This window comes from Schistocerca gregaria, chromosome 3 (genome assembly GCF_023897955.1).
Source record: "Schistocerca gregaria isolate iqSchGreg1 chromosome 3, iqSchGreg1.2, whole genome shotgun sequence".
Classification (NCBI taxonomy): Eukaryota; Metazoa; Arthropoda; class Insecta; order Orthoptera; family Acrididae; genus Schistocerca; species Schistocerca gregaria.
The window spans coordinates 605,265,164-605,291,820 of record NC_064922.1 but is presented as its reverse complement, the minus strand read 5'-3'; the positions used below and the strand labels follow the sequence as shown (position 1 = coordinate 605,291,820).

The following is a 26,657-nucleotide window of genomic DNA, read 5'->3' as shown; positions in this document are numbered from 1 at the left end:
TAGACGCCAGATGAGAGTTTTCAAATCAACCCGTTCTACCATATCCAAGGCTCGCAACAGATTCCTACAGACATTCGTGTGCATCACTTGAAGGAGGGGTTGATAGTTAGCTTCCACTGGGTCGAATGAGAAGGTAATTTTCAAACACTTGAGGGCATCCATAGACTGCAACTGAACCACACATCCTTCTAGAACACCCCTGACAATGTTGAAAGCAGCAGACATCGGAAAATTCAGTGCGATTGCCTGCAGAACTTTCAATTCCAGTAATTCACTCCAGCACCACACACGCCTCATCGCTCGACTGAGCCAAAAGAGAAGATAATCTGCATAGGCCCAACAGATAGAAGTGTTTCCCCTCATCGTGATTCCATTTAACCAGTTCTGCATGATTATAATAGTGGCCCAGGGGCAATGGAATATAGGATCATCGACAATGGACATCCCTGCCAGACTGATTGCAAATAATAAATAATAAAGGGGCCTGCTGCATGTCCACTGCTAAACACCCACAATGAGGCATCTTAGAGGATTTGCATGATGCAACGTATAATGTCATGGTGGAAGGCCATCCATTTCATCACTTACACAAGGTAGTCATGTTTCCCTTTCAGTGGTGTGGTAACGTCCATCAAAACAAAGGCGCCTCAAAAGCGACAAGTCGCTGGTAGGCTAATAACATCACGATAGCTGCTCAGCACTGTCTACGTGTTTAATTCAAAGATGTGACTTGAGGCAGGACATGCCTGAGACAGGCAGGTGAAAATTTTGAAGTCTCAATTAAGTATCATCAACAGCTGGTAATTCTCAACTCCCCAACCCCCAGATGTCTTGGGGACCAGACTAATCACTCCTTCCACAAAGGTAGGGAGGAGTGGAAAGTGAGGGGGCATTAGTTCTTGACATGCAGCAATACAAAAAGAAGCCAAAATGTCGCGGAAGTCGCAATAAAACTGCAGCAGGAAACCATCTGGGCCTGGGAACTTGTTTACCACTCCCTTGCAAAGACCATCGTCAAAGCCATCAGCTGTAACTGCAGCCCTAAGAACCCCACAGCATCCCTGTCAAGAACATAAAGCAAAGACTGGCGGCTTTCATAGGTTGCTGCAACATCCTGGTTCTACTTCTGCGTAGAAATGTTGATAGTGGCCCACAAAGGCGCTTGCAGTACCTTTCTGCGACACCAGTCGACGACCATCTGGCACGTCAAGGGCACACACCAATACTCTCTAACACCATTGCTTCTCTCTGACAAAGTGATGCATTGACATCTCGCGTACATCGCTGCTCCATCTAGTCAGTGACATGTAAGTGAAATAATCTTAGCCATTACTCTCTGAACTTCAGCTTGCCGATCAAGAGATGGTGCTTGGCGATGGAGCTCCCAGAGCAAAGTGAAACAAAATTAAAACGTATTTCCGTGCCCGTACCTCTTGTCGCGATCATATTGTATCATTATGCGGTACAAAGCAGGCTTAGCACATTCTAGCCATCACTGTAAGCATTGAATGGAACGTCTGAAGGCGTGCTTCACAGATGATCCACGTCGCCTCTATTGTTAACTGCCTGTACTCCATATCCAGGAGATGTGCAACACTCAACTTCCACATGCCTAGACCAGCCACACTCTTTTCCATCAGAGAGAGACAGTCCATATGTAGGCAATGTTGTCAGAGAAGGCGTTAGGTCATAACTTAGCAGCCGTAAGAATGGTTTGTAACATATTTATACCCGCTTCGATCACCATACACACAGTCCCCCGTATCATGATGATTTAAATCCTACATCAGCAGTTGTAGTTTCTGGCATGGGGTATAATGAGGAGCCGGCCGTGGTCGCCGTGAGGTTCTAGGCACTTCAGTCCGGAACCGCGGGACTGCTACGGTCACAGGTTCGAATCCTGCCTCGGGCATGGATGTTTGTGTTGCCCTTAGGTTAGTTAGGTTAAAGTAGTTCTAAGTTCTAGGGGACTGATGACCTAAGATGTTACGTCCCATTGTGCTCAGAGCCATTATAATGAGGAAATTGATCCTTCTGGGATGTCACACAATCGAAGTCTCCACCAAGTGTAAAACAGCATAGCGGCCTAAAAGCAATGGTGGACCTCTTCCGAATAACACCGCCACCATTCCTGTCGCTTTTCCGAATCAGAGGGACCATGTAAGATCGCTGTGAGACCTCTGACCAATGGCAGATAAAACAGATCTTCAACTACAATCCCTTCCTGTAGGTGTGTGCCATCCCACTACTCCCTTCAGCACACAGTGTAGCATAAACAATGTATCCACAAAAAAACCGGAAAGTTGTCGAGACGAACTTCTTTCATGACGGCAAAATCGATTTCTGACACCAACACCCTCAGAGCAAGTGAAGTTTTACCTGCATTCTAATCGTGTTTACAGTTATAGTGCTAATACTATAAGCCTGACATGTACTGTGGTCTTTGGGATTCTCATTGAAGCAAGAGGACCAGCTATGTCCTTAAGAGCCTCTTCAACAGATAGTGCGATTTCATCCAAATCCCCAATCGCTTAATAGTAACGGGTGAAACGTCCCCTATGAAAAACTATACACGACTGTGCTTAAACTGACACACAATATCTTTAGCGCAACGCAATCTGACTTTCAAAAATCCCTACGAAAGAATGGCCCTGACTAACATTAACCTATACGTTTCACAAATCACTTACCTCACAAAAATCTTCGTTACTCAAGCTACTGTAATACAGCGAGCACCACTACTGCCAGCTAAATAAAATATTCAAACTACTGAAGGCACTAACTACTGACAGGCATAGTTAGCAAATGAAAGATTTTAATACAGAACAAACAGTGTATTTACCTTAATAGTCAAAATATATATGGTAGTTCATGACATCCAGTCTTACAAATTACAGAACTCTGCCATTTCTCTCCTCACATCCACCACTGCTGGCGGCTCGCCTCCAACTGCGCAACGCTACGCGCTGTTAGCATCCAGCTGCCGCTGTCCAACACTACAATGGCAGACAACAATGCAAACTAGCCACAGACTGCGCACAGCACAGCCAGTGATTTTTCATACAGAGCGCTACGTGGCGTTACCAATAAGAAAACGTAAACAGCCTACTTACATAGCCCCCATGCTCCCCACAAAAAAAAATAACAAATTGTTTTGGGCAGTGGCCAATACAGATTTGAAATTTTTTTTCATAATTATGATTACAATAGCAAAGAAATCAAATGCACACACTTATTGATACTATGTTGGTCAAAAGCTAAAATTTTCTCACAGTCCATATAGACAGTCCTGATCATTCATCACAGTAAAAATGCAGTGTTTTTTTTTTCAAAGTCTGAGCAATAAAAGAAATTGCACTTGGAAGTAGTGGATTTCTAAGCAGTCTTGAAGAAGTAGTGTTGTCCTTCCAACGAAAGGCAGTGCTGAGTCTTGACATGCAGACAGGTAATGGGCCACAGCAGAGTCAGTCGACATTAAAGACTATCGGTAGGTAGGTCATTACAGAGCAGACCCACTGTAGTCCTGGTAGAGATTACTATTGGTGGGTCACTAGAGGTGCAGACCCACTGCAGTCCTTGTAGAAATAATGGTATTGGTGGGTCATCAAAGGTGTAGACCCACTGTAGTCCTTATAGAGATTATGGTATTGGTGGGTCACCGGAGGTGCAGGCCCACTGTAGTCCTTGTAGAAATGGCTAGCAGCCAACTGTTGCGACTGTGCAGGTGCACAATCACCATCGAAGAGTCTTGCGGAGAATACAGCAAGTCCATAAACCACCACTTGTGCACGTACAAAGTTTTTTTTTTCTAATTGTCCTTACAACCAGCAATGCTGTTATTCAGTCCCTTACTGAATTATTAACACACGTGCAAACACTATCAGTCCCTACTTCTCACATATTGTCCATATACTATGACCAACATAAACGTGAGCAGTGAAATGTAATTTACAAGTTACTTAATTTGATGAACTGGTGTCAATTACAATTTTATAACATAAGAATACAATAACAAAGGTACAAAATACATCATTAAAGAACATAACAATACAGATAACATTAGCAGTAGTACAGGCTTTACAAAAGAATCGAAATAGCAAATACATCAGTGTTACAAAATTACGACATAAGTACATACATAAAAAAGATCAGAATAACTTTTGAAACATCAACTTCACATATGAGCATTAAAACAGAACAGAATAAATAATTTCTAAACATATTTACAAAGAAAACGACATATTATTAATGCAAATTATATTTGAGGATAACAGTATTCCTCATCATAGTGAATGTAGCTGAATATTAGAAAATTCTACAACATAAGTCTTATCAGATGAACATATAAAGACAGGAAGAACATAAATACACAAGGGTACACAAACACATAGTGGGATAACACAAGGAAAGGGCAGGGTTTGTTTTACTGCAGTATTTTGCAAACAAAACTTTCTTTACTTCTCGGAGATCTCCCTTTGTTCTTCATAATTTCCAAAAAGTCCTATCTATACCTGCTTTCTGTACTTTTCTCATATAACCTCTCAGTGCATTTCTTCAAATCCATCGCAGCTCATTCTCTTAAGCTAACTTAAATCTACTGATCTCAGATGCTTAACTAAGGGATGAGGCAATGCAGCAGCACAAAACAATTTACACAAAAAGCAATGATAAAAAAATGGAAATTGGCAAAAAAAGGCAGCAATATTACAACTAATATAAGGCAATGCGCAGCAAAGAAGAAAAAAAAATCTGTAATAAAATTGGCTTAACCTAGTAATACAAAGTGACATTCATGGCAAACAGCAGCAGCAAATGTTATAACTTATACCTAAACATGACAAAGCTCAAGCAGAAAAAATGTTACACTTAAGACAACAAATCAGATAAGGACAATGTCTATTCACATCTTAATGTCTATGCAATTATGTCCAAGTGGTGCACCACAAAAACTAATGCTACAACAAATTACCAAGTACTTGAAAAGAAAATTATATATACAGTTACTGTTATTAGTCGCTTCTTATTGCTCTTTCCATTCCAAGAGCTCCTTTTTCGAAGAATGTGGATCATAAAATAATTATTTAATAGATCTGTTGACAGAAAGTGTTCACATTAGCAAATGCATTTAATTTTATTTTATAAAACCAATGCTGCAACACAACTGGAAACCAGATATCAAATGAAATAAGCAACTATGAAAGACAAAGCATAAAAATATCATTCAATAGTCATGTGACATTTCATAAGTTAGTACAAATTCTCTCAACTCTCGTAGAAAGACACTTGTCATTATCAGGTGTGCAGAAGTAAATAAGTATCTTTTCCAAGTAATGAGCGTGTCGTTTTTGCGATGCTTTCTACAAAGGAATGTCAATAGCGAGGATAATGGCCTCCCTTTTTTTTCTTGTGCCTCTGAAAGGCACACACTAATGGCTTGTTTCCTGGTGGCTGTCGCCCAGCTGGGCTCCTACGACGCATTACGTGCAGGTGGTCACTTAAGTTTCTTACCGAAATATTGACAACACCAGTTTCCACTACAGTGGCAGACTCATATAAAAAAATTCACAGGTCAAGAATTTGCGTTACACATCTGTAGAAACAAAATCCTATTGATATAGCAGTGTCCAAAAAATTTTCGTCGGCATTGTAATACATTCACGCATTTACATACATTTCATAACTCTTAAAGTACGATACTTGGTTTCCAACCACCTTTTTCACAAACCAGAGTCCCTAACCACAACTCATTATTCCTTACCTTATTCGTCGACACTTCTTCAATATTTCATCATAACAGATACGTAGCATAATCAAATAACTCATATAGCATCAGGTTATTGATCATCAACATACCGCAACAGCATAATACACATAGTCATCGTAATAATAACATCATAACACATCAGTCAAATTATCAAAATCTTCGTAGCTTCCTCCACTAATTACAAAACATAAAAAAAAATCTCTGCTCATGTCAAAAGTGTCATCTGCCTCAAACATACTTTAAAAATCATGATCCCATACCAAATACATCATTCAAAGCTCTCATAGTATAACAATGGTTCTGAAAAAAAATATGAACAATTCACAAAGTACAGACAAAATACAATTTCGTAAGTGTGAAGTAATCCAACTGTGTAATTACGTAAACATCTGTCACTGATGTAGTATAATAAATGTTTGTTTCTCTCAGTTAAATGATCAGATAGCTGTGTAATTTATGTGTTAGAGAAATATGGTACCGATGTGTAATTTTGTATAAGCAAATACCATATTAGCTAGGGCTCCTTGTGCTTGCCAAACACATGGTACACAAAGTAAGCGTGCACCCCCCTGAGGATTAATGTAATTATATCCTCAGGTGTTACAGATAACAGCAATGGAATGAAATGTATGACGGAAAACCTTTGTATCATTGTATTTCAAATATCTTTAAAAATAAATGTTTTAAGTACAAAATTAATCACTCGAATACGTGTACTGTAGCGCTAAACTGTGCGTCTTGTAGTAAGATAATCTCTGTGGAAGTGTCGTAGTTATCGTCCTCCGAAAGCTAAGTTCTGCAGAAGTCAATGTACTTACCTCTTGATAAACAAAAGTGAAATGCTTTGCCTATAGATATCATAGTTACTACGCTTATTGCCGTGATGAAGTAAGCACTGTACTGTAACGTATTGTTGTGCTACAGAAAAGGTTGTCTCATTGTAGCTATGGCACAAAGTTACTACTAAAGCATGTTTTCCTTTCCAGAAGAATTCAGAAAAACTGTGCAGATATAAAACAGATACACCGCAAAAGCACAATGTAAATTGTGTCACACATTAGTAGCGTCGTGATATAATCGTGTAGCTATCAAAGAAACCAAACGCTAAGACATCTTTAATCTCACAGAAAGTACTTCAAATAAAGAATGTCTTTTAAACTGAACCAAAATGTTGCATTAAAACCTCATTAACAGTATATGCTCTAAGTATGTAAGCCTTATAGTCGTTACGTAATCGTGCAACTAGCAAGCAAGAATGTACACACACAATAACACTGTGTCGTCTGTTCGCTGCAACAGTGCATTCGTAATTTCTGTTTAAAAATATTCCCTAGGTTCTAGACTGGATAGTTAACTTCAAAACATTGTTGCATGTTAACAATTTATTAAGTCTGACGAAGCATACTAGAAATGTAAAGTGAAGTTTTGTGGCAAAGACAAAGTTAAAAAGCAGATTATCTTTCACTAAACGGTTTTACATGTGAAATGTAGTACAATTCTTTACTCTTCCTAGTGCTCAGAGTTAACTTGAACGCAAATATCATGCGGTACACGTCGGTAAAGAATACTGGAATTTTTCACAAGGTTAGCGTCTATGTTATTTTTCTCTGAGCCAGCCGGCGCACGCGGCTGCCTGCGGTGCGAGTCATTGTCTGTCTCTTTGTTGGCGCGCGTCGTTATTGGGATTAGGAGACCTAACTTCTACAAATTCATCTTGTCGAGAGGGCCCTGCTCTGTTTGAATCCCGCCAGTTCTGCTGCAATTCAGGTCTGTCGTTACGATCATATCGTGTGTCGTCATGTCGGTAGATTCCATAGTTTCTTTCTTGTCGGTCACGTGGTGGAGAATTTCTCCCTGAATCGTAACTGCGCGCTGGACCGTTGCGTCTTAAGTTATTCCGTCTCCCTTGATAATAATTATTTTGGTTTCCATATTGTCTGTTTCTCTGATTGTCTCTGTGATAGTCATTACCGCGGAGAGGTGATCTTTCCCTGTAATAATTACTACTCTGCCAACGGTTGTCCGTTTTGGTCACGATTTACGTTGTACGAATAGCCTTGTCGTGTATTATTTCCGTCATCGCGGAATTGTGACAGGTGTGACCTGTAATTGTTGTGTTCCTGTTTTCGCGTTCCGCGATTGTCAGTGTCAATTTCCAGTTCTTGTAACAGTCCCTGAAAAGCTTCAATGTCGTCTTTACATCGTCCTGCTAAAATAATCTGTCGTAAATGTTCAGGTAATTTGATTAAGCAAATGCGGATGAGTTCTGAGGGGCTGTATGGCTTTGAAAGATACTGATTCTTATGTAACATGTTTTCAAAATATTTGACAAGACTGGAAAACTCAGATTGTTCGAAATGTTTCATCATTATGATGCTATGTTTTACTCGGTCTTGTGTAGCTTGAGACCAATATGCTGAGAGGAAGGCATGATAAAATTCTCCTTCACTATGACAATCGTGAATGACCGATCGCATTCTTACAGCTGGTTCATTCTCCAAGTAGCCACACATAAATTCTAATCTGTGCTCTAATGACCAGTTGCGAGGAAAACAATGAGAGAATTGATGGAGCCACGCTTGTGGATGAATGTCGTTGCCAGAATTCTTAAATGTTTTGAATTTACGTGCAGTAATGAACAGCTTATAGTCAAAATCATCGTGTCGGCGGGTAGCATATCGGTCATTGTTACGTCGTGTCGGCGGTTCCATCTCGAAATTCGGTGTACCTTGCCAATTTCTTTCATAATTTTCGAAATGCTCTGTGTTATTATTTTGTGCCTTTTCCGTATTTCTAAGTTCCTCTTCCCGTGTTGGAGCGCGAGTGTCCTCTGAAATACGTAATTGTTGTATTACCTGTGTCAGCTGATCTTGTACTTCCCGGATTTCTCTTTGGTGTTGCGTATTAATTTGACTCTGATTTTGTTTGAATTTCCTAATTTGTTCGCACTCTTCTGTGTCATTCAGATCATCATCTACCTTTTCAGATAAGTTAATGAACTGATCCGAAAGTGCGGCTACTTTCTCGGATAGTGTACTTACTTCCTCAGTGTGTTTTTCTGAACCAAATTTCAGAGTGTCCACTTGTGTTGAAATCGTATCTACTGTGTCCTTTAAGTTTTCCTGAGTTCTTGCAAGTTGCATAACCAAATCGGTGGATGCAACTGAGTCCATTTTAGCTTGCAAGGTGTCGTGATTTTCACGAACAATAGTTTGCAGTTCTTTTATGGCTGCTTCATGATTCTGTAATGCGTTTTCATGCCGCGAAAAAATAGGTTGAAAATGCTCACAAATTTGTGTTTTTACGTCATTACAGATTTTTTGACATTTCGATTCAATGTTATGTAACTCAGTAGTTAAATCTTCACGTGTTTGTTCAAGTGTGGTGTCTAACTTCCGAAGATTTTGTTCCATTGTGTCTAACTTTTGAAGCTTTTGCTGTGTTTGTCTCTGGTGTTGTTCCATTGTGTCTAACTGTTGCTGTGTTTGTCTCTGGTGTTGTTCCATTGTGTCCAACTTTTGAAGATTTTGTTCCATTGTGTCTAACTTTTGAAGATTTTGTCCCATTTGTTGCATTAATTGTAATAACAATGCACTGGTGTCTGAAACATGTTCCTTAGTCCTATTCGGCAATGCATTTGCACCGGCAATATTCGCAGTTTGAAAAACAGAAAATGTGTCTTGACTTATTTGAGAAAACGGTGAGGACGCAAAACCTGAATCTACAGTATTTGCAATTTTGTGTCCTGTCATTTCGGAATGTTGCCGACCGATCGATCGATAACGCTTTCCTGTTCACTAATTGTTTCACTGCCTACACCATTATTTGCAACCTGCTCCATTTCCCTATGCACAATTACCAAATTACTACTTTGAACATTAGTTAATTCATTACATGGTGGCGCTAACACACTGCTTTCGTCTTCACTGTCATTTCTCAGTTTACTTTGGAGCCTAGTATTACGTTTTTCACACGCCATTATTGTCACAATATTTCACACGACAACACAAAAAAGCACAGTTTGAAAAGCAAAAATAAGAGAACACATTAACATATCACTGAAAACAATATCTAGTTAATTGCAAGCGAAGCCGCGAAATACTTTGTGCAAATCTACATGCATGCCACAACTGTTTTACTGTACAACAATGAAAGACTGCAACTACAAAGGAAATTCTCTCTATGATTACGCGCTAGCAATAAACAAAGGCTACACTAACTACACAAACTACAAGGAAAAAATCAGAAGATTCCAGTGAGGTATCCTCGGCTAAGGGTCGACACATGAAACGTCCCCTTTGAAAAACTATACACGACTGTGCTTAAACTGACACACAATATCTTTAGCGCAACGCAATCTGACTTTCAAAAATCCCTACGAAAGAATGGCCCTGACTAACATTAACCTATACGTTTCACAAATCACTTACCTCACAAAAATCTTCGTTACTCAAGCTACTGCAATACAGCGAGCACCACTACTGCCAGCTAAATAAAAGATTCAAAATACTGAAGGCACTAACTGCTGACAGGCATAGTTAGCAAATGAAAGATTTTAATAGAGAACAAACAGTGTATTTACCTTAATAGTCAAAATATGTATGGTAGTTCATGACATCCAGTCTTACAAATTACAAAACTCTGCCATTTCTCTCCTCACATCCACCACTGCTGGCGGCTCGCCTCCAACTGCGCAACGCTACGCGCTGTTAGCATCCAGCTGCCGCTGCCCAACACTACAATGACAGACAACAATGCAAAGTAGCCACAGACTGCGCACAGCACAGCCAGTGATTTTTCATACAGAGCGCTACGTGGCGTTACCAATAAGAAAACGTAAACAGCCTACTTACACGGGTAGCTGCAGCAACAACAGCAGCTACTTCAACATTTGTTGGTCCGCCTTAAAGGGCACCGGATCATCCAGTAGTGCATGGGCTCAGATCAGAATAGCCTCTGTAACATCTGAGAATGACGATATGGATTGCTCTCCACCTATCAGATGCACAGCACCAGATGAGTGTGATGATTGTTCCGTATCCAGTGGGAGACGGGCGTGATGTTCTGCCATCGAATCATCCAACAGGAGGAGGTCTTGGCAGTGATGATCATTATCATATGGCTCTGAGCACTATGGGACTTAACTTCCAAGGTCATCAGTCCCACGAGGATCATTATCGTCCAAGATTGTGGCAGCCAGGTGTCTGACAGAGTAAGGCGGTGCTCCTTACATCTCTTTGGCAGCTGCTGTTTGTGCATGTCTCCTTCAGTATCCAAAGACGCCTGTTGGTCCCGATAGCCAGGCACAAAGCTGGCAGCAGGCACTACCCCGAAGTAAACTTCCATCTCCTCCACCAGAACCATATCACCACCAATGAATACAGCCACAGCAGGAGAGGGCACTTGCATAGACAACGTTCCCTCCTCATTTCTGAAATGTACAAAGGTTCAGAAGTGGGCAGTAGGCTGGAGTCATTCTGGAGAACCACGACACACATAAGTGGAAATATCATCGGTGTATTCAAAACCAGTGCATCCTCACGTGGCAAATACGTGTGATTCTCACATGCATGTACTCTGAGTGAACATGTCTTTCTCGGCCATAGTCTGGGACTTCCTTGGCTGCCCACCATAAATTACAATGACGTGGCACCCACGAATATATATGAGATGGCACATGTTTTGTCAGTTCGATACAGATCTTCCACATTCCACTGACGACTTGGTATGTAATAAAGTGACACCACTTTTGAGCCATATGGCTTATCATTTTCGCATACATGTTGGATACAGAAATTACCAAGGTACACTGAACAGGAGTTAAAAAACTCGCGTCGTCCACAATCCAAGCACCCATTGTCTACAGAATATGGTCACATGCTGTGTCAATAATTAGCTTGACATGTACCACACTGCTCATTATGGATAGGTGTATGCCAAAAGGATCATTATAGTCAATCATCTCTGAGAAACTGTTCAAGTACCTTCAGCCGTGCATATTCACTTGAAAATATGATCTTTAATCTCGATTTACGATAAGAATAGGTTACTCTTCTTCGAAAGAAATCCATACAAAGACGTAAACAGACACTTCCATACTGCTACACTGCCATAGGCAAACTAACCATGAATCGAAGCCGTATTTCCCACTTACCACAGGTGGTCGCCTTAACCGCTTCAGCTATCCATCCACAGCTCCTGGACCAATCCAGACTCCCATGTCACACTTTCTACATCCCTACACCACAGTCTCCAACATTCATCACTTAATGCTCGCAGCTTTATTCCGTAGTCCCGCGTCAGTGAGAATGAGACTGCGAGAAATGGATATCCATGATATTACTTCCTTGTGCCCGCTTTTGCGCGAATGGAGAGTAAAACGGTGGGCATTTAAGTGGTGAATGTAGGGGACTAACATACAGTGATGTGGACATTGTAAAATATAGAAGTTTGGGCCAGTCTGCGAGGCGTGGATGGTAGCCAAAGTTGTTAAGGTGACATCTCGTGATAAGAGGGAAGTCCAGGGTTTATTCCCACTCTGGAACAAAATTTTCACATGGCACTTAAGTATACAGGGTGTTACAAAAAGGTACGGCGAAACTTTCAGGAAACATTCCTCACACACAAAGAAAGAAAATATGTTATGTGGACATGTGTCCGGAAACGCTTACTTTCCATGTTAGAGCTCATTTTATTGCTTCTCTTCCGATCACATTAATCATGGAATAGAAACACAGCAACAGAACGTACCAGCGTGACTTCAAACACTTTGTTACAGGAAATATTCAAAATGTCCTCCGTTAGCGAGGATACACGCATCCACCCTCCGTCGCATGGAATCCCTGATGCGCTGATGCAGCCCTGGAGAATGGCGTATTGTATCACAGCCGTCCACAATACGAGCACGAAGAGTCTCTACATTTGGTACCGGGATCGCGTAGACAAGAGCTTTCAAATGCCCCCATAAATGAAAGTCAAGAGGGTTGAGGTGAGGAGAGCGTGGAGGCTATGGAATTGGTCCGCCTCCACCAATCCATCGGTCACCGAATCTGTTGCTGAGAAGCGTACGAACACTTCGGCTGAAATGTGCAGGAGCTCCATCGTGCATGAACCACATGTTGTGTCGTACTTGTAAAGGCACATATTCTAGCAGCACAGGTAGAGTATCACGTATGAAATCATGATAACGTGCTCCAATGAGCGCAGGTGGAAGAACAAACTAAAATGAGCTCTAACATGGAAATTAAGCGTTTCCGGACACATGTCCACATAACATCTTTTCTTTATTTGTGTATGAGGAATGTTTCCTGAAAGTTTGGCCGTACCTTTTTGTAACACCCTGTATATCTATTCCTAACACAGCTGATGCCAAAATACTCGCAGTCAGCAAATTCACTTCGATTTTTATTTTTATTGTATCTTTATAGCAGCCACATTTATTGTGTATAAGGGAACTGTGGCTATATTGAAATTTTGTTTTTGTAATAAAACTATGTTACCTAGGAAAAGATACTTATGCCCCCACAACTCCCAGCCCTTCCCCTTCACATCCTGAAGACTGTTGTAAACCTATCGGAAGAAGAGAACAGGGAGACAGCACAACGAATGTAATATACAGAAATTTGTTGTCATAATTGAGCACGGCTAACTTAAATCTGGCGGCCGTGACGTAAACTTTTATTCCACTCTCTCGAATACAAATCCAATACCTTAACCAATAGGCCGTCTCACTCTGTGTTATCTAAGCATGAAGTGGACAGTGGCTTGCCAAAATGCAAGAATCTATTTGAGGACTATTTAACATCACTCCACAAAATGCTGTAGATGATTTAAATAGCAAACTGTAGCAAACACGGTAAAGCATTTGGCCAACTCGAACGAGATTGCGCAGAGTTTAGCACACTCGACTCTCATTCAGGACGATGACTGTTCAAATTGCGTTTGGCCATAAAGATTTAGCTTTTTGTGGCTTCCCTAACTCGTTCCAGACAAAGGCTGGAATGTTTTCTTTGAAGAGGCGCGGACGATTTACTTCCACATTCTTAAAACAACCCGACCTTGTGCTTCGTCTCTAATGACTTCGAAGTCCTTCCTTTTTCATATAAGTGCGTGCTTACGGGATTCAACTGACGACACATCTGGCTCTGCCACTTTACTGATGCAGTCTTGAATAAGCCATCATATCACAGCACCCAGAAAGTAAAGTGTGCTTCCATGTAAAGAAGTCTTTGTTGCTTTAACTATTTTACTTATACTGTACTTACAGGCTCTTCCAAAACATCTGAGTGACGCTTACATTAATAATAAAAATTTTCACAGGGACAATCAAATGTTCTAGTGTGGTGAGAAATGTCTCATTACCGATGGAGTTTTTGTTTTAAGTACCAATCTCATTGTGTTGTGTAAAAGGGATAGTAAATTTTACATTTAAAAAATAATACACTACATAACTTACGTCTTTAGTTGTAACTCACTTATTATATACACGTCAACAAGAGCGTTGTATCACCCCGCGATGTCGTGAAGGTGTGTCGTCATTGTGACTGTTTCTCTACTGATCGGAAGATCACCCTTGACCTTGGTTGTAAGCACACGTACTGTTACTATATGAGCTGTCTACGGGTAGAGCGTAGCAGTCGAATGGCCTGCAGGATTTCAGTTGAAAGTACAGCAACAGTAGGGACGTATTAAAAACGTCTGTGGAACAGTAGCGTGGACATAAATCACGCCATGAAGGACAATTGCGACCAATGATTTGATCAGCATCATCTTGTTACGCGCAGTAAGCTTATAACTAGAAAAGCTGCTCAGCATGTGCACCAGAGTTACAGTGATGTGGTCTGGGCGTGCAATCGGCTCTAAGTGACAGTTTGTGCTGAGGACCACACGGCACAGGCCGTCCACGTTCGACAGGTGCACCGTATGATCGATATCTCCGACTTTGGATTCGAAGGAACCGTGATATGAGCACTCCAGAACTGAATTCGGCGGTTCGAAGAGGCTCCAGGTTGTTATGTACCGCGTCAAACTGTTAGGAGACAATTGCATGATACAAATCTCCATTCCTGAAGAGCGTGGCGAGCACCACATCGTACGCAACAACACCATGGACACCGTTACAGATGAGCATGAAATCATGCTGAAAGGACGCCCCAGGATTGTCATCGGGTGTCGTTTATGGATGAAACTCGGAGATGTTTGTGCTCTGACAACGTGTTTGGAGACAGCCCAGTAACATCGAATACGTCCGACACTGTGTCCCGGATGTTGTGTGGGTTAAGTGATGTTCAGGGGTGGCTCTACGCTGGGGCCACCACACACATTTCGTGGTGCTTGAGGATAATCTCATTGCTCCTTTCTACGGGGACGAATTCTGCAACCAATAGTGGGGTCGTATCGCTGGTAGTTTGACAAAATGGCTCTGAGCACTATGGGACTTAACATCTGAGGTCATCAGTCCCCTAGACTTCGAACTACTTAAACCTAAGTAACCTAAGGGCATGACACACATCCAGGCCCAAGGCATAATTCGAAACTGCGACCGTAGCAGTAGCGCGGTTCCGCACTGAAGCGCCTATAACCGCTCGGTCACAGCAGCAGGCTAGCATGCTAGGATCGCCAGACTGGAGTGGCCTGCCTACTCCCCAGACACGAACTTAACAAACATGTGTGGGATGGATTGGAAAGAATTGTTTTTGGACATCACAATGACTAGTACTCCGTCCGACTTACACAAAATCACCATTGAAGGGTGAGACAATTTTTACCAAGCCTGGCTTGATGATCCATGGTATGCCACAAAGGATTCAGGACTGCATCCGAGAAAGGGGACATTCCACCACGTTGCTCAGGAGTGCTGTGAAAAACCTCTCAGGAAACAGACGAGCTTGTCGTTACACAAACATTTGGTTTTTTTTATTTTTTTATTTGATGATCTAGATACTTTGGAAGTGAATATATAGGATGTTCACAAAAGAGTCGAGTACTTTGAGAGGTGGTATGACTCACCGAAACAAGAAAAATAAGTCCAATAAACATGCGTCCAGAAATGTATATTTTCTGCATTATAAACGTGTTTATATGAGATGTTTTACGTGGCGTCATTCATGACAATGCAACCTCCCTGCGTACGGAATGACGTACACTTTGATGCACCTGCTGGAAAGCATTGAAGACGTGACGCTGTAGTGCCCGAACGTCGTTGATTGGCGTGGCGTAGACCAGTTCCTTCAAGTCTCTCCATAACCAGGGGATTGTGGTCTGGGGAACGACTATAGGCCAACGTATGCCCCTCGTCCCCCCCCCCCCTTCCCCTCCGTCGAGCAATCTAGCGGTCCTGAAATGCCTGTGACAGATGTCCGCGCGCATTGACACGAAAGTGAGCTAGTGCGCCATCATCCATGACCACATTTGTATTCGTTGCTGCAGTGGCACAGCCTCCCACATGGTAGGCCATAAATTAATGAAAAAGGCCAAATAATGCGCCCCAGTTAACCTTTGTGGTAGCACGTATGGCCCTATTAATCCACAGCCCAGTAAGCCTAGCCATAAGTTGATTGATAATAGCCGTTGATGTTCTCTTTCCTTAATTTCTTGGGGATTTACTTCTGTCTGTACATGCTGATTATAGAAATTCACAACACCATTTCTTGTGAACCCTCCCTCTTTGGTAAATAAAGCCTTGGATGTGAACAGTGGATCTGCAGTACACTTCTGCAACAGCTATTGGCAGAACAGCTGTCTGCCATGATGATGCTGTGGCCTTAGGGGCTGAACGCGCTGTAGATGACATGACTACCCCCAGATAAAAGAGTGAGACACGCTGTCTGCTCCTGCTAATTGTCGCAGACTGGTCCAGAGGTTTTTTCCACCGAACGTAGCACACGCCCTTCCATGTCAGACGTGTGAACGGAGGGGGGGGGGGGGGGGTGGCTTCCATTGTCAGTATTCCGAGGTGCAAGCGTAGCTCTGTCCCTTAGACACTGCAAAAGTCTGCTAATCACAGACCACTCTGCGCTGTGGATATTTTTCAGCGTAGAGGGTACGGTCTCATAGGCCACGTCCAGTTGCTAAACCATAGCAAAATATCATCGCACCCGTTTCATTTGTCAAGTAGTAGGCTTCCATTGCCCACAAGTGGTGGAAGGGAAAAAGTGTAAATGTACCACAGAATTTGTATGTACACAGAGCGTAATGACAGTAAACACATAAAGTGAATCCGCGTTTGGAAGACGGTAAAACACCATGATACGTATCCAGGATTGACACCTACTGTACGATAAAAGCACATAAACACGAGGAAAACTAAGGTAGATTACAGCACGACTCGAACAACACAACTGACTGCAGACCACCTAATGGCAGGTAGAGTGCTGTGAGTAAGGCATCACAATAGCCTGCCGACACATTTGACTAGGCGCCGATGCAACGACTGTGGTAATATCCGCAACCAAGCGCTGCGCAGTCCTCCCTATAAACCATAAAGTGAGCATAGCCTACTACGCATGTTCTCAACATCAAACCGGGCTAGTTACGTGGTACTGGGACGTCGCTACTTGGCTGCAATTTGTGGCGAAACTTTAATATTACACGTATTCATATGTTTTTACATACATTTCTACACGTTTTAGTAGTAATAACAATCATGGTGCAGTATTGTTGTTGCTACGGATGTAAAGGGAAGTACGTGAAAGGAGAACCAGTTACTTTTCATAGGTACGTACAACAAATCTCTAATAGTGAATATCATATTGATGGGAGACGCTTTGTGTGTTTAATATATTGAGACCCGATATTATAATGTCTTGTATCGTAGAGCAAATTTCTACATTTTTTTATATTTTTCATTTATTTATTATTTTTATTTTTTTTCCCATGTTTTTACGAGAGAAATGCTAGATAAATTTGCAAGTGCGTTTAAGCTGCCAGTCAGTGTTTACGCATTCGTGCTATCTTCATCTCCAGATAAAATGTATATAATGCAGTGTGAATAATTTCCTCCAGTTTATTCAAGTCCTCAAATCCTTGTGTACATCTAAGTAGTTCTGCATGAGACAGTTTCCTGCGTTATATAAATTTTGTATTCTAGTTTCCCGAGAGATGAACAGAGAGTCAAAATATGGCCCCACAAAATAAGTAGAAAGAATTTCGTCCCTACAAAATATTCACAAGTGTGCTCTAAGCAATTCGCTGAAGAATTCTTTGATAGGGAGAGATTTGGAAATGCGTAGTTGATGTCGGATGCTGTGCCAACAATTTTTGATTTCCCAGTCTTTTTCTGCACCCGTGAAACGGTAAGCGAAGTGAAACTGAGTTATGATACTGTGGCGAAAAAGCACCATACCCTTGCTCTTCACAGCTTTAAAACTATTTCAGTTCCAGGTATAAAACTGTTAAGATATCTATAAAACGCATATATACAAAGTTTCAGATGAAGATGAAGATGATCTATCCATTCTACCGAAGTAAGAACACTCACAATACGCCAAGAGCTATACGGACTAACATGGGCCGTCCCAGTACCACGTGACTTGAGCCGCAGGAAATGTTGCGGACAGATTTGTCGTTCTGCGCAACCGAATGCTCACTCCAGTGGTATTTATTCTCTATGATATAAACACGTGTTTTCTCGGAAAGTATGTGTTTCCGGACCGATGTTTATCGGACTTCTTTTTCTTGTTTCGATAAGTACTACCACCACTCAAAGTATTCAACCAATTTCTTTGAACATCTTGTATACACATGCCTCAGATACAACTTTGGTTTTCTGTGAGATGAATTTAGAAATAAAAGGGTAATGGAAAATTTTTGTTGATGTGTGTTTATGTAGCTATTCTAGATGAGTAAATAAACAAACCGCGGTGGGCTGACGCAGGTCCGCTGGCGGGCGGCCAGCTGGTGCCGGCGGTGGGTTTCCCGTGGGTGATGCGCGCCGTGGGCGCCCTCAACCTGCTCTACTGCCCGCTGCTACCAATCATCCTCACCTGGGCAGACGACGACCCGGCGGAGGTAAGCTCGCTCTCTCTGCTGTCCGTGAGAAATGTTATAAAAATAACAGCGACTCGGGAAATTATTAAACAACTGATATGAAAGTCATGTAAGCTGTCAGAATAGTACTGTGTATAACAAACACATGTAGTTCAGCGACGGTGAAACATGCTTGGGTAACGTATATGTAGCAGACAAGTACTGTAGCACGGCAGTAGACGGTGCTACATGGGCCGGACGGGTGAGATTGCGTAAAGAATGCGTAAGACAACTAGCGTCAAACGTAGGCCATTCCAGAATTTATTCTACAGCGGAATGTGAGCTGTTTGAAACATTCAGGCAGACAAGAAACGGTATCTGAACCGGTTTCGAACCCGGAACCATCCATTTGCAGAAGTACTTCTATGAAACTTTCTCGCAGATTAAAACTGTGTGCCGGACCGAGACTCGAACTCGGCAGCTACTGGCAGAAGTAAAGCTGTGAGGACGAGGCGTGAGTCATGCTTGGGTAACTCAGTTGGTAGAGCACTTGCCCGCGAAAGGCAAAGGCCCTCAGTTTGAGTCTCGGTCACGCATACAGTTTTAATCTGCCAGGAAGCTTCATATTAGCGCACGCTCCCCTGCAGAGTGAAAATCTCATTCTGGATACTTCTATGAAGTTTGGAAAGTAGGATACAGGTACTGACAAAAGGCTGTGAGATAGTGTGAGTCTTGCCTGGATAGCTCGGACGGTGGGATTATAGCCTGCGAAAGGCAAGATTCGAAGACCGATCCACCACACAGTTTCAGTCTAGTAGGATGAATACTGACATCCACTCGTCACGAAATGGTTCAAATGGCTCTGAGCACTATGGGGCTTAACTTGTAAGGTCATCAGTCCCCTAAAAGTTAGAACTAATTAAACCTAACTAACCTAAGGACATCACACACATCCATGCCCGAGGCAGGATTTGAACCTGCAACCGTAGCGGTCGCGCGGTTCCAGACTGTAGCGCCTAGAACCGCTCGCGATCAATAAGTAATGCAACACGTTTTATTCTGAAATCAGATTGGTTTTATCAAGATTCCAGTACACCATATTATTCCTTACTCTTTTGGCCACAACCCCTATTTTTCAACAATCCTCCATTCAATTCGACGGCTTTACACCACCTTCCTGGGGCACTCCAACGGCCGACGTAGGAGCCAACGTCTTGCTGCATCAGTAACCTCCCCGGCATCCACGTACTGCTTGCAGCGGAATACGTCCTTCACTGTGACAAACAGATGCAAGTTGGAAGGTGTGAGATAAGGGCTGTGGAGTGGGTGAGGAAGAACAGTTCAGTGAAGTTTTGTGAACTCCTCTCGGGTGCTCTGACTTCTGCGACATCTTGCGTTGTGATGGAGAAGGGGTAGCTCGTTTGCATTTTTGTGGCGACCAACAGGCTCAAGTCCAGCACTGCAGGAGTCACAGCTGTGTGCAGCTGGCCGCCATGCTGGAAATCGGAGAGATTAGTGCGACCTTGTTGCGGTAACGACAGACGTTTCGTCCAACGACTCACCGTGCTTTTCTTGATTGCTTTGTCTGCATAGACGTTCTACAAGCACCTATCAATATGTGCGATACGCTCGTTTTGCACTGAAAGAAACTCAATGACAGCTTGGAACGCACCACCGTTACAGCCCCCATTTTCAAAGGCTACGTATAGCGCCGACTCTACCGGAAATTCATGAAACTGTAGACGCCGAAAGGGAAATATTCCACGATCTTTCACAACGAGTTGCGCACTTTTTCTACAGGAACTCGCCGAGAAAAAATACAAGATTATACTTTTGCCCGTCTGACTCATATCTGAAACTAACAAGCGGAGGCCACGACGTTCGGAACGCGAATTTCCTGCAAACTTCGTACACTCATAGTACTGCATGAGGACAACAAAATGTGTGAGCAGTAGCGCGTACTTCTCAAGCGTTACCGAGAAAGTCGCAAGATAATTTCGGTCGTCCAATAGGAAAAAGTGAGTTAATGGATCAACAACGAATTTCAACGGATGTCTTACGACGTCCACCCCGAGCAGGTTCAACGCACAAAAGCGAACAAAATGAGATTGGAAAAGAAAAGTGATCAGGTCCCGTTCGTCAATTTTTCTTTTTAATTTTCAACACAGTCATTTTCTTTACTATTTATATCACAATTGATACAATGGGGAAAATACGTGTAATCGGAAGAACTTCTATTAAATTTATAATGGTATTTGGCAGTCTACAAATGTTTATTATCACAAATAATACAAATTTCATAACTATCGACTTGTAAACGACCAAACGCATAAAGTAATACTGAAAAAGTATGCTTGTCCGTGATTCGAGGAATCCCTTATACCTGGAAGGAGCCCGAAACTACTTGTTACCTGCAAGTTTTGACTGGCACAGACGGCTTTCAAAAGACGTACAATTAATCGTCGCTTTCGACATTACGAGTACAAGTTGGAGGATAGTACTTTTCGTAAAAACATGGGAACGTTAAGCTAAACGGCACCAGCTGCACTGAATAAATGCTATGTTTCCCGTTGAGAAACAAACCTCGTTAACATTTACAAAAACCTCTCTTTCAGCCAATAATTTGGAAGCAAACTATGCATAACGCAGTATTTCCTTAAATATCGGCGCTGATAAATTGGTCACGCAGTATCGAGTGTATTGTAATAGTGTCTTCAAGAGAAGCAATCTCTCGTTCTCTTTCGATTAAATACGAACAGTTTTGAAGACACAGACAAGAATACATTTTCAGTATCACTTCATATGTTTTGTCGTTTACTAGTCGATAGTTATGAATATTATATTATTTGTGATAATAAAAATTTTTATACTGCCAAATAACATTGTAAATTTAATAAAAGTTCATCCAAATACACGTATTTTTCCCATTATATCAATTGTAATATAAATGGTAAAGAAAATGACTGTGTTGAAAATAAAAAAACTGACGAACGGTACTCGATCCAGCGATCCAGCGATCACGGGGCTCGAACGCTAACCACTCGGCTGGCGCCGCTTCGTGGTAAAAATGGCCCCTCACAGGTATGAGTTTGACGACCGAAATTATCCTGCGATTTTCTCAATAACGCTTCAGAAGTACGCGCTACTGCTTACACATTTTGTTGTCCTCATGGAGTACTTCGAGTGTACGAAGTTTGCAGTAAATCCGCGTTGCGAACGTTTTGGCCTCCCCTTGTAAGACATGTATTACGGCGTCAGAATCTGAAGTTTAGTCAGTGCCTATTATGTGGTGAACATGTCAAAAGGTTTGATTAATATCGGATAGGTGCTTCATGGTGTAACACTTTTCTCTTCGTCAGTGTGTTTATCCGCTCGTGCCTTCTTAGATATTTCAATAATATCACTTTTCCTGGTAATACCATCTAAAGCCAAGCGTTACAAAGACTCCTGACACTGCGTAACATCTTTCGTAGATTTTATAAAGGTCTAGCATAAGTTTCTGCTGACTTCTAGCTGTGTCAGATGTTCTTCTAACAAGCCGCAGGGTAGTCCTTCAGCAATTCACCGGCATTCTATGTATTCCTGCCATGTCTTTTCCATTTTTTTTAGTTCCGTAACTCAATGAGTAAAAACGCAATCCTTAAAGGATCACTTTGTTTTCCGTCCGTCTGTCTGTTTGTCTATCCGACTGTTCAAAGCTTGTTTTCTGAGTGACGGGTAGACGTAACAATTTTAAATTTGTCACATATTACGGCCTACAATTCATTGGCGAAGTAAAAAATTGAAGCTTGTAAGTGAATGGAGTCAAAAGATATGACCATATATGTCACTTATTTTGCTTTCGCAAACTCCGTCGTCAAAACTATAGGGTACCTAGAATCATGAAATTTGGCAAGAAGCAACGTTTCACTCTAAAACCAAAGGAAATGTGGAAATTGTTAATTTGTAATTACATCACATGAAAAATAATTGTTTTGTCATTTGTTGGGTCTGTCTGTTATGATCCCTTTTTTTCTCCAGAAAGGATTGAAACTGTGTCGCGTACTGTCTGATGTCCCTTGGTGGCATAATGAACTTAAGCTTATAACTCAATGCAGTGAAAAGATTCGGTCTTTTATGTCACACACTTTGATACTCGCAAACTTACTCATCAAAATCTGCAGGGTACTTCCAGCTGTCCTAGAATCATGAAATTTATTAAGAAGCAAGGTTTCACACTACAACAATGGAAGACAACCAAAAACTGTTGATCTGTAATTATATTACAAGAAAAAGTAAAATTTGTCCTTTTTTTCGACTGTCTCTCTATCCCTCCCCCCGTCTGTTAAAACACCGCTCTATCAGTCTATAGGCACTTGGTGGTGTAACAACTGTAAACTTCTAGTTCAATGGAACAAAAAGATGCGGTCCTTTCTGCCAAATACATTGATAGTCGCAAACTTACTCATTAAAACCTACATTGTACTTTCGCATGACGTAAAATGAAATTTGGCAAGAAGAAAGGTTTAAGTATAAGTATAAGTAATAGAACAATCTGAAGACTGTTAATTTTTAATTATGTCACAGGAAACAATTTTCTTTTGTCATTTGTTATCCAACTTCGAACTTGAAGTTAAAACATTCTCGGATGTCTTGGAATCCCTGGGGCTGATATCTTGCCAGTATCGGTGTCGATGATCTCGATAAGAGGAAAAAATCGTCCAACTCCTAGATTCCCGGAATTGATGAACTGCCCGTATACGTAATTAAATTTGTACAGAAAGCTCCAGCGTCCGAGCCCTACTCTCGGCTGGTAAGTTTTTTCCCCCTGTGTTCACAGAACAATTGTTACCCCTCCGTAACTACGTAAGGTGGCTATAAATTCACACCTTACAAGCACTCATCCACATACTTTGCCGTGATCTACACACACAATTTGCTATCATGTGATAGGCTGTACATCGTATATATGAATATATAAAGGAGACTGACAGTGTCACGTACGTCTTGTAAATAATTGTTAACGCTTATTGCATGAAAGGTGACGGAGTGTCTTTATTATAGAAAACTGCGTAATGAATGATTGCCTATACTAGTATAGGTTGGAACGCCAGTGGAAATGAAACAGTTGGTGAAACTGAAGCCTGGGTGGAAGGCCCAGACAGGTGTGTTGTTCCTTCTTACACACAGGAAATAGCAAGACGGACGTCGTAGCACCTAAGCGCTGGAGCACAATAAAGTCGCAACCGGCCGGTATTGTGGAAGAACCAGAAGGATTATACTTCGAAAACGCTGAAAATCTTGGACGCAAGTGACAGGAACGAAGAAGCTGCACCTAGGAAACCACGCAGGCTGGGTTAGTTCCAAGGATTTTTACTCAGAAGCGTTCCATTTTACGAGTATAGGTTTTTCCTCGCAAACCTCCGCGCTGGACGACAAAAGACTAAAATATTGTCGGTCGGCGTTCGGAAGAATCTGTAGAGAGGGAGAATATTCCGTGCTTTCGGAAATATGATTAGTTTTCGGAATTACGATGGTGGGGAGCCAAGCCTTGCTGGGAAACCAGCGCTGGAGAGAGGCAGTCTTCCGTTTTGAGCTCCAGTGTGTGACGGTCGCTCAGTATCAGCTTCTTGTTAGTATGTAATTACTTGCTGTCTTTGCTCTCAAGAGATTTTTAAGTTAGAGCGGTTGGGCACTGTACTGTTGCGAACTTATACGATTCTGGACTTCGCCTGCGAGTTGGAAGTCGTCGTTGAGTGCGCAGCGTTCAGTGGTTGAGAGCACTTCCTCTGCCTATACTTACGTTGAGACGTTATCTGAACTCCGTCCTTGTGGCTGGGAGTTGGCATTTCTCGTCTGTAGAATAGAGAGAGGAGAAGACAGTATTAGAGTACAGTACTCAGACGACCGCCTTCAGCCGTCCTACTCTTTGAAAGAGTTCATTTTCTGGCTGCAGTTCTTCCATTGTCACAGACGTGCACGAAAAACATCACTCCGACGCACCGGACGCAGTACATACGGTGATATTGCTAATTGCTTTTACTTATTAGGGGCTATAAGGCTAAACAGCTGTGATCACGTAGGATTTATTTCGACTGACGTTGCACTCCATTGTAGATCAACTTTAAAGGTAGTGTCTTCTTGTGTTTGGTACATAGACGATGTCAGTCATTTCGCGTTATTTATATTAGATCGCGCTGTCATAATAAAAGGGCAGAGTTGTTCAATGGATCAGTAATTTTAGTTAGGAAATATGAACATTTGTAATAAAGATTGTTTTTAATATACAATAAATGTATAAGCAGCAACTACGTTTATTATTTAGTATAATTAGTTCCCTTAATCATTCATTCCTGTTTATGTTGCAATTTATATGTTAAAGAGCACTACGAGATCCTATGATCTGCTTCAGGGGGTGGTCAGACAGGGCCAAATCTTCATTTTAGCGTTTATTATTTTCCGTTGCGCGCAGTCATTTAACACCCGCCTGTAGCAGCGTCTTGGAACTGAATGGATCTGCAATGACACCATTTACTTGGCAGTTTGAGCTTTTGATTTTCGTCTCATTTGCTCTGTCCGCAGGAGACCCCCTGCCTCCAGCAGGCAGCAGAGCACGCGGACTACAAGAGCCGCGGCGCGGCCGCCTTCTCGTACCACCGTTTCGAGGACAGCGACTAGTGAGAGCGAGGGCGGGACGGCCAGCAGAGGGCAGAGGGCAGAGGGCAGAGGGACCGCACCGCACCAGCTGCGGGGGACGCGCCGCGGCCCTCTGCGGGACCAAGTCCCCGCTCACTGGCATGATTTACCGCATCGCGTACCAGTTCGCGTCTCACCCAACCTTCATGTAATGAACTTCTTCTGACAGAGTATATACTGCTTAACAAGAAACGTCAGGCACACACTATGCACGTAACCCTCGCATAGCCTCATTTTTACATGTTTACTGTCTCGTGCAACAGAAAAGAATGAACTCATGCGAGATTACACAACACAGATTACGTCAAAATTTCCAAACATTTGTCTCTTATTCTATTTATTCGTCTTGATGTAAGCATTCAATCGCTTTCTGCAGAACATTTCATTCTGAAAATAAAATACTGACTGTGATAAACAGAGTCCATTCAGTCCTCTAGCTTTCTACTGAAATTTCTTATCTGTGGAATGCTAATCATTTCTAAGAATAAACATGATATGCTTGAAAGGCACATCTATTTACTATACAGGGTGTTAGAGATATAAGTGCAGATATTTCTAGAGATATCCGAGGACAATCAATTAAAAAACATTATATCAGTGTTTACTTCAATAATTAATACTAAGCGTTATTACCCGTAGTATGTTTTTAGATTGAATAGTACAAGTGGAATTAGCAAGCCGTTTATTTTCCCCTGGATAGCAGATTAGGTATTGAAGCGTGGATGCACGAGGCTACTGTAGTCTATACTGACAAGCATAGTTCAGATCGTGGTGCAGTTACGACCGTGCAAAAAATATCAGGTAATAAATTAGCTGATGTGTCTGCAGGAAGTCTGTTAGACACAGAGAAAACAAACAACTTACACACTGAAGTCGGTACATATTAAGCTAGCAGTGATGGCAATATCTGTAGCTACACTCCTAACATCATGTATTTAGGCTGATTAAAAATATAGTCGTTTATGGTCCAATAAAAACTTATCATTTTTACTTCATAACTATTCAAAACTGGGTAATGTAAATACTTTTATGTATTTCTTCATAACGTCTATGTTTTATAACTGTGGTGTTTTCGTTAGGACTTCAGATACCACATGCAAAACTCCAAATTTCACACTGACTGACTTTGTGTTGCGTCCTCAATAAATGTGCTAAGTTTCGGTTCATTCGCCGCTCAGTCTGTTCTGCAAGTTTTGGTTCTACCTCACGTTCACTGCATTTCCTTTGCCCTAAATTCCTTTAGTTGCTCATA

At 41.8% G+C, this 26,657-nt stretch overlaps 1 protein-coding gene across 1 annotated transcript in view; it reads left to right on the top strand.

The window, feature by feature from the left end:
* The window catches only part of LOC126355492 (synaptic vesicular amine transporter-like), a 103,808-nt gene extending 78,414 nt beyond the window's left edge, over positions 1 to 25,394 (top strand). The window contains exons 10-11 of the mRNA XM_050005809.1: positions 18,639 to 18,772; positions 25,292 to 25,394. Coding sequence (XP_049861766.1) covers positions 18,639 to 18,772; positions 25,292 to 25,387 — 230 coding nt within the window. The 3' untranslated portion in view covers positions 25,388 to 25,394. The remainder of the gene's footprint in view (positions 1 to 18,638; positions 18,773 to 25,291) is intronic.
* The last annotated feature ends 1,263 nt before the right edge of the window (positions 25,395 to 26,657 follow it).